The following is a 12,297-nucleotide window of genomic DNA, read 5'->3' on the forward strand; positions in this document are numbered from 1 at the left end:
AAGAGGAGAGATTCAGAGGAACTTTGAGGAGTGTTCTTGGGGAGAAATTAAAGATAAGTTATTTACTTGTTGTAGTTTGTATGACTTTGATTTTATATATGAATTCCGAGTTTTGTTTTGTTTTCCCATGAGATCTGAGTAGTTTTCGAGTAGTTTTCTCTATCTTTCTTCTTATCTGGAGATTTGTGAAATGGTGATTTGAATTGGTGAAGCCATGAAAATATTTAAGAAATCGTGATGATCTCTTAACTTCTATCTTCATTTACTTTCAATCAGGTCAATTGATTGATTAAAATATGTTGAGTTTTACAACTAAAGTGAAGATTACATCCAAGATTATGGGAGGTCAAAGCCCTTGGAAGTTGGGTGCAAATAAATAGGAAAATAATATTATCGGGAGTAGAATTGAAGATTTTAGAGTGACAGACTAAGATCCCAAATTTGGTCATATCATTTGGGTGCTGAAGTGTAGATGTCAGCCCTCAGGCGAGGGGAACGTGGGAGCTCCGAAGTGAGAGCCGGTATCCTCACAGCCTAGCCGCATATTCAGTAAACAAGCGTAGGATTAGTCAATGTTCTTTATGTCTGGATTAAAGGGTAAAGAATATGTATGCTCCTATTTGGCACAATATAATTTGAACTAATTCACTTTATCCATTCACTATAATTTCTTGACAAGGAGAAGAATGATTTCTTATATATTGAATATCACATTTAAACCTTCAGTAGTATAATTAGTTATTTGATAGTTATTAAAATTACATATTTATTTCAATTATCTATTAGTGACAGATAAGCAAATTGAACTTCATTGTTGTGATTAAAGTATTATTTTTCTAAAATTTTAGTTCGTAGTTCTAAACTTACTCTATGAGGTATCGATATCTAGGACTTCATTAGAGCCCTATATTACTTGAGCGATACGTATACTTGTGTTGATAAGTGTGACTTTACAATTATTGAATATTTATTTTGTCCATATTTATCGAAACTATAATTGTTATTAAGGATTTGGTACAGTTGCTAAGGAAGTAAATCTTTTAGCAGCAGTATTAAATACTAATATTTTTAAGCATATATAAAGTCGCGGTCAGTCAACTCTTGTATTTCTTTAGAGTTTCGAAAGGATGACATGTCGAGCAATGCTTGAGCCTTTTCTAGATTGTTCTTTATTCCATCTGCGGTTAAGAGGTAGCCTATGAATTTGTTTGTTGACGCTCAAGAGGTGCACTTGAGCAGACTGAGCCTCATGTTTTATTTTTTAATCATTTCAAATGTTTTTTTTAAGTATTTTATGTTTTGTTTGGGTGTTTTGCTTTTAAATAACACACCATCTACATACACTTTGATATTTTCCCCTTTCTGCTTTAAGAAAATTACATCCATAAGTTGTCACATATGTTGCTCCAACATTTTTCATCCTGAATGGCATTTCATTAATAACAAAACACACCTTCGCTAGTAATAAACATGATTTTCTCTGAATTGTTTGTGTGCATTCTTATTTAATGATAGCCAGAAAATGCATTGATGAAGCCGACCAATGAATCCGCAAGATCGTCAATCTGAAGCAAAGTGTATTTGTTTTTTAGGCGTACGGTGTTCAGATTTGTGAAATCCATACACAACAACCATTTGTCATTTGATTTATGCATCATTACCATGTTTGATGCCCAATTCAGGCATTGGACTTCTCGAATGTAGCCAACATACTAGAGCTTTTGTACTTCTGCTATGATTAGCTTGATTATAATGAAAGTCAATGACCTTATATTTTATTTCATGGAAAAAATCGCTAGATTAACATTCAGGTGATGATAGGAAACATTGATTAGAATCCCCGACATCTTAGTTGCAGACCAGACAAAGATGTCCTGGTGGCCTCACAGGATTTTGATCAGCACTTCTCTCAACCATGCATCAAAAGTTTTACTGATTAGGAAAAAATTAATGGCCCTCCTTCGATCGTCGGAACTTGATGAGTGGCCTTATTGGACTTGAGACCTCCCTCGCGCATATTCTCGATCTTGCATGGCTCCTTATCAACACTTATGACCATCTAGAGATAGCAAGTGAGAGATTGCTTTAGGTTTCCTCATATGGTGATCACCTCTCCTTTACCAAAAAAAATTACTACTATGTGGTATAATGAGGTAGCAACCTTGAAATTATTGAGTAGAGGACAACCAAAGATATCGTTATAAGTTGACAACGAGTCAACCACCAAGAAATCCTCAATTTCAATGAATTGTTTGTCATTTTCCTTTATGTAAGTGAAAAGGCAATAGTTCTCAAGACTTCCATCCTTTTGTCAGAAAAGTCATAGTGTGAACCCGCTGCATTAGTCAACTGATTATTTTTAAGTCCCATATTATCAAATACTACTTTAAACATGATATTCATTGAGTTGTCGATGTCCATAATGATGCTACTTATCTAGTAGTTGTTGATCAACGTCGAAATGACAATGCCTCCATTGTAGGGATTTCCCTTGGGGGGTGCAGATTTTTGTTAGTAAAAGCGATAGGGGGATTGTGAGTTGCGTCAGAGAGAGATTGCGACTGCACTTAGCACACCTGAATGAAACCTCCGCAGACTTCTCGGTAGGATGAGTCTCCAACTCCTCTAAAGATGGCATGAACTATACCAACTATATGGATGGCATGGGCTTAGACGAACTCATTTAAAATTTCCTCCATCGGAGTTTTCCCCTATCTTTGGCAAATCGCTCATGGAGTTACAAATTCTTTATGCTTTCTAACTCAAATAAACTTCCCTCGTATCTTTTTTTTCCTTCTTTTCTTTTTTTTTTCCGGAGGCCGCTGTCTGACTCTATAAATAGAGATCTACCCCTTTCATGAAAGAGGGACTAAGATCTTAGTTTGGAAAAAGATTAAAGGGAAAATAAGCTGAAGTCCATTGTTCTGCATCGAAGATCTAACGAATGCTTCAAGATCCTATCATAGCCGACCACCGTCGTCGGCCATTTATCAGTTGCCTTCTACATATTTTCAAGTAATGAAGACCTTTCTGAACAAAGACCAATGTCGTAGATCAGTGAAACATCTTGTTGAACAACGAAAAATGTTGTAGAGTAACTAAGTGTTGAGCGGAGTAGCATCAACATTGCAGAGTGACGAAGCACTGTGCAGAGTTGCAGCTAATATGATGGAGTATCGGCCAATGTCACGGAGAAGCGGCTAACTTCACGGAGTAGCGGAACACTCTACGGAGCAGCACATTGTTCCAAACACCATGTAGTGACGTGCTTCGAAGACGATGTATCAAAGTTTCGACAACTACAACCGCTTATGATCGTTGTTCAACGAACCTCCTGCATATAAACACTACAACTCTGTGACCATTTCCCGTCAGTGGAATAAGGGTATGTACAAGTACTAATCAAGCTATAATGAGTTATGTTTTATTTTTATTGGGTCGAACCCCGTGATTTTTTTTCTTTTCGGGTTTTCCACAAAACTTTTGGAGGCTCTACTTATAACTTTCATTATATGAGTGTGTGTTGGATTCTCGTGCAATGCTAAAACAAAAATTCATTACTCTACTTCCGTGAACTATTTAGCATGCATCAGTAAGTACTCATTATATGTCATAGGTTGAGTGTGTGTGTGAAATTAAGCAAGAAACCAAGAGGTTTTGAATTCGGCTTAATAGCCGACTACCTTCATTTGATCAGTGAAGTTTTTCTCCGGCTCTCCCATAACTTTTTTATCATTTACGGATTTTTTCTACTTAAATCTCATGTGCTTTTGATTATGTGATTCATATTACTTGATGTTATTTTTCTTTAAAATAAAAGAAGAAGGTATTTGCATTATATTATTTATAATTATTGGATTTTAATGTTTCGGTTTATAGCATAAATTTGTTATAGGGTGTGAGGAGGGACAAAAAGGGGTGAGGAAAAATCCGTCGAAAATAAAGTTATAAGGCTATCTTCTCATAACAATAAGGAGAATACAATAGAGAAAAACATGTAGATTTTTTAATTATTTTAGAGCTTAGTTTTGACTAAAAGCATCTGTTAAATAAAGAAATGAGAAGAATTGATGTTTCTCAAAATTATGCATAGAAATTATGAATTGTATATACATATCTAAAATAATACAAAAAGTTTGTATATTGATCATACATATGACCATCAAATTAGTTTTTTTTAGTATCTATCTTAGTGTTGAATCCTTTTGAGACTTAAGGACTCGTATTGTTTGTGAGCTCATGCAACTCGATAAAGACACAGTTTTTAGGAAGAATGTATGGGAGAAAATCATGGATGTATTGTTAGTGCTTGTGTTTCTACTCTAAGCTTTCTAAGGAGAGAATTGTTTTTAGAGAATGAGAGAAAAAAGAGAGAAATCTCCCTCCAAACCCCTCTGGACTCGTATTGTTTGTGAGCTCATGCAACTCGATAGAGACACAGTTTTTAGGAAGAATGTATGGAAGAAAATCATGGATGTATTGTTAGCGCTTGTGTTTCTACTCTATGTTTTGTAAGGAGAGAATTGCTTTTAGAGAGTGAGAGAAAAAAAGAGAGAAATCTCCCTTCAAACCCCTCCGACCTCTCTTCTATACATGAGAGAGAAGAAATATAAGATTACATTACATTACGCACTGTACTACAATTGTTTACGACGTCTTAGTGAAAAAACTGCTAAGTGGATGTCAGGTGTCACTATAAATTATGATGAACTCATGTCCACTTTTGTGATGATGATTTTCTCCATAAGCATGCTTGCCACAAACCAATTCGACCACTTCAGCAGGCGGTCTTAGCTTGACCAATTCGACACGTGGGCTTTGCTCGACCACTTCTGCATGCGGGCTTAGTATGATTCACTGATATGAGCCTTCGAGACCCATGCATTATATCTCACCCATGTGCAAGCCTTCCCTAAATACGTGTGGTCTTATTTTAGGTGTACACTTAGCAAACTCATTTGGTATTTATATGATTCTAATTCTAAATTAAATCTTTAAGGTATATGGTTTTCAAGATGAAAACTAGATTTGAGTTATGAAGTTCATCAAAGAGGATCCTACTTGGTGGTTTCTCTCTTGTGATCTCTCGGAAATATTCAATATTCTTTAATTTTAGGAAGATTTACATACATAGCATATAATTCCTCTATATTTACACATCTAACACCAAAATTTTATTTTTTTTTTCAAACATACCACCTTTTATATGCATGAAAAGGTGTGTTTCACCTTTTTAAATTTAAAGCGATGTCTTTTTTTTTTAATATGATGTGAAATATTTGGGTGCTATAAATGTAAAAAATAAAATTTAGGTGTTACTTATATATATATAGAGAGAGAGAGAGAGAGAGGATAGCATTTACAAACAGACCACCCAATTCCTATGTATTTACATATCTAACACCAAAACCTTAATTTTAACATTTATACCCCCAAATCCTTGTATCACATAAAAAAAATATCACCATTTTAATATTTAAAAACTCAAATAATAAAGTGATATTTATGTTAAAATAAAATTTAGGTGTCGAATATATAAATACTTGAGCATTGAGTGAGGGGCATGCATGTAAATCTTCCTAAGGTAAATGAGTAAAATTAAACTTCGAAAAAGGCTCTTATATGCCATTAAATTATTCTTAGTTTCCTTGCATACTAAAATATTAAATTGTTATGGCCTTTTGAAAACGCACCTGGACTGTTTGGGTAAACTGCATTTTGACAACTTATGCATTTTGAAAATACTGAAAGCAATCTTTTCACACTGCACCTATCCAGGTGCGGTGGCAGCTTTCTAGAAGCGGGCTTGCAAAAAAAAATAAAAATTTCTAATAGTCACTGCACCTAGCTTATGAGCAGATTATTTAATAAGCTACATCTGCCTCAAATAAACCCTTAGTTTAAGTGATTATGTTTGCATGACTGCAATATAATATTCAAACTGATTCAATTACATTTAGTGGTGTGAATGAGTCAAAATTGAGCTAGCCCAAAGCTTCTTTCAGTTCGACTTATTTGAATTTTTTGTTTTTACTGTTCGGCTCATGATTGAGATGACTTTTGAATAACCTATTTATGTTCGGCTCGATAGCTTCAAAATATAATAGAATCGTTTTCTGCTCGATAAACTAAGAAAAAATTATTGTTCTCGACGCAGGATTAAACGAAGGTCGGCCGGAAAGGTGAGGTGGCAAAAAAAAAAAAAAATCAACAAAAGAGGAACAATCAGCGAAAATTAGTTCCATTTACATAAATAACACCCAATTCCTATCTACTTACATATCATATCATATCAAAGATGATGTTATTTTAATTTTTCAATATTATTTATTTACTTTTTAATCAATTCGAGTAAAAAAAAAAGCCAAACACGATCAAACCAAAGTTTATATTTGTTCAGCTCGTTTATAAATCGAGCTCAGAAATTTTGTTTGTGTTTGACTCAATTTGCTCATGAACGAATCAAACACGAGCTCTTTAGCGAGCAGAACACGAGACGAGCTTCTTCTTTTTTACAGTCCCAGTTACATTCATATCTATTTAATTATCCAAATAAACAAACATAATTAAATTTTAGCAACACATTATTATATTTACAAGCTCTACTTAACACACAGTAGACATATTTACAACCTTACCAAAAGAAAAGTCAAAATGACATTTCTGCCCAATCCCAAACAACAAAAACCCAAATTTGCAATACCTGAGAAAAGCTCAACTGTAGAAAAATGGTAAGTATATTACAGTCTAAAACAGTTTACATTTGTATGAAACAGTAGTTATAGCACTTTAAAGTGCAATGGATAGCATTACCTGCTCATTACAAAAAACAATAATAATAATAAGTTTATTTTGCAAATATATCCAAAAAGAAAATTTGAAAAAACAATGTATATTAAAAGCTTGAGTAGACAGTTTATCAGTGCAACAATGCCATTTTCAGGATGTTAAGTGTCATGTCATATGATTCATCAGTGCTATAGCTATTCTAGTAGTATTTATATGCAATGCTCATGTTGCTGAAATACATTACATGCATGTGACATAATTATTATGTATTTATGTATCTAACATTTAAAATTTAATATTTACTCATGCATAACATTTTAGTGTCATAATCACATTAAAATATATGCATAAAAATGTATTTTGATTGAAAAAAATTAATCTTAATGATGTTTTTGAGGTTATGTTAAGGTTCTTGATGATATATAAGTAAATATTGAAGTTTATGTGTTCAAAATGGAAAAAGGTAAGTGATGCGTGCTAGAGAATTCACAGTAATGGAAAAAGGTAAGTGATGCGTGCTAGAGAATTCACAGTAGTAGAGTAATAAATTATCGTCTTAGCATTGCACGAGAATTCAACACATACTCAGATAAAATAAACAATCAATAGAAACACCATAAGTGTTTTACGTGAAAAATTCAAAAAGGGAAAAAACTTTGGAGTCTAATCCCGCTGAAGAAATCCATTATAAAATGGATATTTCATGTACAACTTCTTTCCCACAAGCAAGAAAGAGTTGAACACTTTTCAGAGTTGCAGCGTCAATGCATGAATAAACTTGTTGTAAGAAGTGAGCGACGGCCGATGGTGATCTGCGACAACCGATGAGAGATGGTCGGCGGCGTTGGACGACTGGTGGTTAGCGTTCAGCGACGAGGTGATGCTGAACTTCAGCTCCTCTAAATTTGAAGCTCTCTCCCCTCATGAGAAAGGTGTGGCTCTATTTATAAACTTCTGAATGCGATACATGAGAGAATTTAACCGCTCTGATCGGACGACCCGAAGAGGTTCTGATGGATATTTAAGTGTCTTAAAGAAGTCAGAATTAAACAATCTTGGGCTCATTGGATTCATCTTATCTAAACACTCAATTCGACTGTAAGCTCGCCAGATTCAACATCGATTTGACCTTCCAAACGTGTTCAAAAAGCTTCCAAAAGCTGTTTAAATGCTTGATCGAGGTTCAGCTTGATTTAGAATTGATCAATGTTGATATCATTAGGTCCATATCGTCGAGCAGGACAGTTTTACTATAAATTAGCTGAAATGAGAGCTATAGACGACTCTTTAATTGAAGTATGAACATTCCTTGCATAAAAAGTTGCTTCGGTATCCATGACATGCCCCAAAATTCATGTTGGATGACTGACATTTGTTGGAGGTGCGTCACTAGGAAATGTGTGTGTGTGTATATAAATCCCCTTTGCTAAGACACATTACACACATCACACAATTTTTGTATTTATATATTTGATATTTACTTACATATAACACTTTAGTGTCTTAATCATACTAAAAAAGTTTGAAAAAAGTGTATTTTTAATTTTTGTTTACCTCATTTTTGTGAGGTATTTCCTTCCTCTTTATAGAGCCTAGGATCTAGTCATAGGACTTTCCTATCGATTATCTTAGAGGACTAGAACTGGGACCCACCCTTTTTAGAAATTTGAACCACTTCTTGATTCTCTTGTGGGGTCTCACCTTGGTGGTCTCAAACCATCATCTTTTGGTCGAGTGGTTAAGGATCAACATGTGAGAAATCAAAGAGAAGTTCCCAATAGGATCTCAAGCCCTAGGAAAACCTCTTTATGGTTTTATCAACGCACTCACACACAATACACAAAATCCACTAAGTTGCGCAAAGTTGGAATAGAATTGAGCATAAAAAGGGTGAAAATGTGAACTTCTTCGAACAACCTCTGATGACAAAACGGACTGCATCAGTGCGTCCAGAACATCAAAAGGGTAAGGTTCTGGGTTGGCCAAAAATTGAAAAAAAGGTGGAGGTGTTGCTAAAAGTTTGGCTTGGCGCAAACTTCTTGTTCAGTTACTCGACATTCCTTTTGGGTTGCTCGGTACTCTTGCTTGTCGGCTTCATATTCTTGCTTGGTTGTGTGTTTGATTACCAAGGGTAGTTGAAAGTTTTGAGAGAAAGAGGGGAGATTCAGGTGTTTGTTGGTTGATGTTTCTCGAAGCTTTTGGGAGGAAAGTTTCTATAATAATAATAATAATAATAATAATAATAATAATAATAATAATAAAAGAAGAGAGACCCTACTTAATCCCACTCACGCACGCAGACTCGCAGCCCAGGTACACTCCTATGTCGCGCAAGAGCCCTAGCTCCCATGCCCCTCTCCTATTCGCGAATCTTCCTGACGCTTCTTGCCAGAGCCGCAACGGCGTCCCTCTTGTGCGAGCCCTAGATCTCGCGAGCGATCCACGCGGCTTCCTCCTCCGCTCCTGACTCTTCTTCTTTGCGTAGCCGCTCAACCGAGTGGCTCTCCAATCAGAAAATGTCGGCTGGCCGACCTTCCTCCTTCTTGAGGTTGTCGCTTCTCTCACTCCCTAAATGCTCCTGTTGCCTGATTCGACCACCTTAGAGCTGGTAGGTGGCTGCTCCTCTCTCTTTTGCATATAAAATCCTACCTAGGGTAAGGTTCTGGGTTGGCCAAAAATTGAAAAAAGGGTGGAGGTGCTGCTAAAAGTTTGGCTTGGCGCAAACTTCCTGTTCAGTTACTCGACATTCCTTCTGGGTTGCTCGGTACTCTTGCTTTCTTGCTTGTCGGCTTCATATTCTTGCTTGGTTGTGTGTTTGATTACCAAGGGTAGTTGAAAGTTTTGAGAGAAAGAGGGGAGATTCAGGTGTTTGTTGGTTGATGTTTCTCGTGGTTGTTGTTTCTCAAAGCTTTTGGGAGGAAAGTTTCTATAGGAAGGTGTTTTCTTAAGTTTGTGTTTTCTTAAGTTTGTCCTAGATTTTTGCTTTGAGTATGCATTAAGAGGTGTTTCTCTTCTTTCCTCTAATCTGCATCACTTTGGATTGCATCTAAGAGTATTTCTTTTCTCTTCTAAAGCATGTAGAAGTAAGAGTTTAGGCCTGTTTTGAGATCTAATCATGGATAGTTTCTAGAATCAATAAGATGAAACATGATATGACTGCCTTCTCTTTTTCTGCTCGAGATACATTATAGATAAAATTTTGGAAAGCTGAGAGTTTAGGCCTGTTTTGAGATCTAATCATGGATAATTTCTAGAATCAATAAGATGAAGCATGATATGACTGCCTTCTCTTTTTCTGCTAGAGATACATTATAGATAAAATTTTGGAAAGCTATAGTTATTGCTCTGTGATGATATTTACTTACTTAGACATGCTAGAAATGAAATGTTGAAGTCCTTTATTATTGTTATTCCTAATCAAGTAAATGTTGGAATTCATTTGAATGCTGAGAAATATTGGCTTTAGGGATCCATTATACTTATATGTTTCCTGTTACCAATTCTTGTTTGAAACACATGCTGGAGTGCAAAAATTTTGAGGCTTAAGGCTTTATGAAATCTAATTTTGATGGCTCTGTTTTGACCCATTTGATGGGTTCGGTTTAGTTTTTTTTTTATTATTGGGTTGCGTTTTGACTAGAATTTTGTCATGTTTCTGCCCCTCTTGATGGGCTCGGTTTACCTTGCATGTTTCTCTGTTTTTGGTCCCTTTTGCTGGGTTCGGTTTGGCCTGAAATTAGGCTCGGTTCAGCTGAAATTATATTTTATTTTGTCCCTTATGTTGGGTTCGGTTTGGCCTAAGATTTGTATTGGTTTTGGCTCTTTTTCTGGATTGGATTATACCTGGAATGTTTCTCTGTTTTGACCCATTTGATGGGCTCGGTTTGGCTCCTTTTGGGTTGCGTTTTGGCTTAAATTCTTTCCTATTTTAGCCCCTTTGCTAGGCTTGCTTTAGCCCTTTTACTGGGTTCAGTTTGGCCTGAAATTAGGCTCGGTTCAGCTGAAATTATATTTTATTTTGTCCCTTATGTTGGGTTCGGTTTGGCCTAAGATTTGTATTGGTTTTGGCTCTTTTTCTGGATTGGATTATACCTGGAATGTTTCTCTGTTTTGACCCATTTGATGTGCTCGGTTTGGCTCCTTTTGGGTTGCGTTTTGGCTTAAATTCTTTCCTATTTTAGCCCCTTTGCTAGGCTTGCTTTAGCCCTTTTACTGGGTTCAGTTTGGCCTGAAATTAGGCTCGGTTCAGCTGATATATTCTATTTTTTCCCCTATGTTGGGTTCGGTTTGGCCTAAGATTTGTATTGGTTTTGGCTCTTTTTAATTACTGTCCCTACCCGTGAGCTTAAATTGGTGGTGGTGGTAGCTGTCCCTCTCAGCTGTCCTTGGCCGTGAACCTTATCATGTGATTTCTTTAGGTGATAAGTTGGGCTGGTGGTCTTCTTCTTGCTGCCCCTGGCCGTGAGCCTTACCTTGTGACTTCTTTATGTGGCAATTTGGCGATGGTGTTTGCCCCTCTCTGCTGCTCCTAGCCGTCAGCATTTATATGATTTTATGTGGATGATTTCATGCTTATATAACATGGAAAGCTTCTGGTTGGAGTTAGAATTAGACGATTTTATTGTTTGCAAGATTTTGGGAACTTTGAAGGTGGTCGTTTGTGGATTACATTCCTTTATTCGATTTGTGAAATTTGAAAGACTCTTAAAACTTTGTTTTGGGAAAGCATAAAGTTGATATAAATTGGATACATGAAAGGATTTGAAAACTCATAAAATTGTCGTTTGGGAAGAGTTTGGAGGTTCGACATTAAAATTTGGATAACATAAATGCTACATTTGAGTTCAGGCTTGGGTGTGTGAATATATAGGTGGCGGTGGAGACGCGTATACAATTATCAGATTGATTCGGGCTCGTTTCAACCTGTTCGAAAGAAGATTTGGAAGGGATCCTTCTTGGGTTGATCCATTTATGAAATTTGAGAAAATAATATCTTTTTATTTGGGTTGATTCAAGGATCTTGGGCCCTCATTTTCAGGTCTTTTCGTTATAGTTCTGAGGACTGATTCACCCTTCGCCTTTTCGATCTTTTGGGTGGATCAGTTCCTCCTTTATCTCATCTCCATTTTTATTTTTTTTTCCTTGCTTCTTGGTTCGATTTTTGGTGTTTATGTCTGACACATAAGTACCTATATATAGCATTTTGCTATATATGAAACCATCAAGTAAGGTCGCAAGTAGATCGATTTTGTTTTTGGGGCTTAGAGCAGTGATGACAAAGGCACGCCGGTGGTAAAGCGGAATGATATTTCATCCCACGACATCATGACCCACTCATGGGACCTGATGAACCATAAGATGATAGTATCATTCACCGGCACAAGACTAGCAAGAAACTCGTATCTTCTTAGGATTGTTGGAGGTTCTACGCCCGACGGTGTAATCGACTCGTGGAAAATCGTGATTTTTTTTCAAAACTGATAAGAACATACTTGATAAGAACAAATA

The 12,297-nt window shown here is 36.1% G+C and overlaps 1 protein-coding gene across 1 annotated transcript in view; it reads right to left on the reverse strand.

Annotated features, from left to right (window-relative positions):
• Positions 1 to 6,525: 6,525 nt before the first annotated feature.
• The window catches only part of LOC110021120 (myosin-binding protein 2), a 21,208-nt gene continuing 15,436 nt past the window's right edge, over positions 6,526 to 12,297 (reverse strand). Inside the window, exon 3 of the mRNA XM_020719479.1 lies at positions 6,526 to 6,813. Within this exon, the coding sequence (XP_020575138.1) occupies positions 6,790 to 6,813 (24 nt within the window). The 3' untranslated portion in view covers positions 6,526 to 6,789. The remainder of the gene's footprint in view (positions 6,814 to 12,297) is intronic.

Source organism: Phalaenopsis equestris, unplaced genomic scaffold (genome assembly GCF_001263595.1).
Source record: "Phalaenopsis equestris unplaced genomic scaffold, ASM126359v1 Scaffold000002, whole genome shotgun sequence".
NCBI lineage: Eukaryota > Viridiplantae > Streptophyta > Magnoliopsida > Asparagales > Orchidaceae > Phalaenopsis > Phalaenopsis equestris.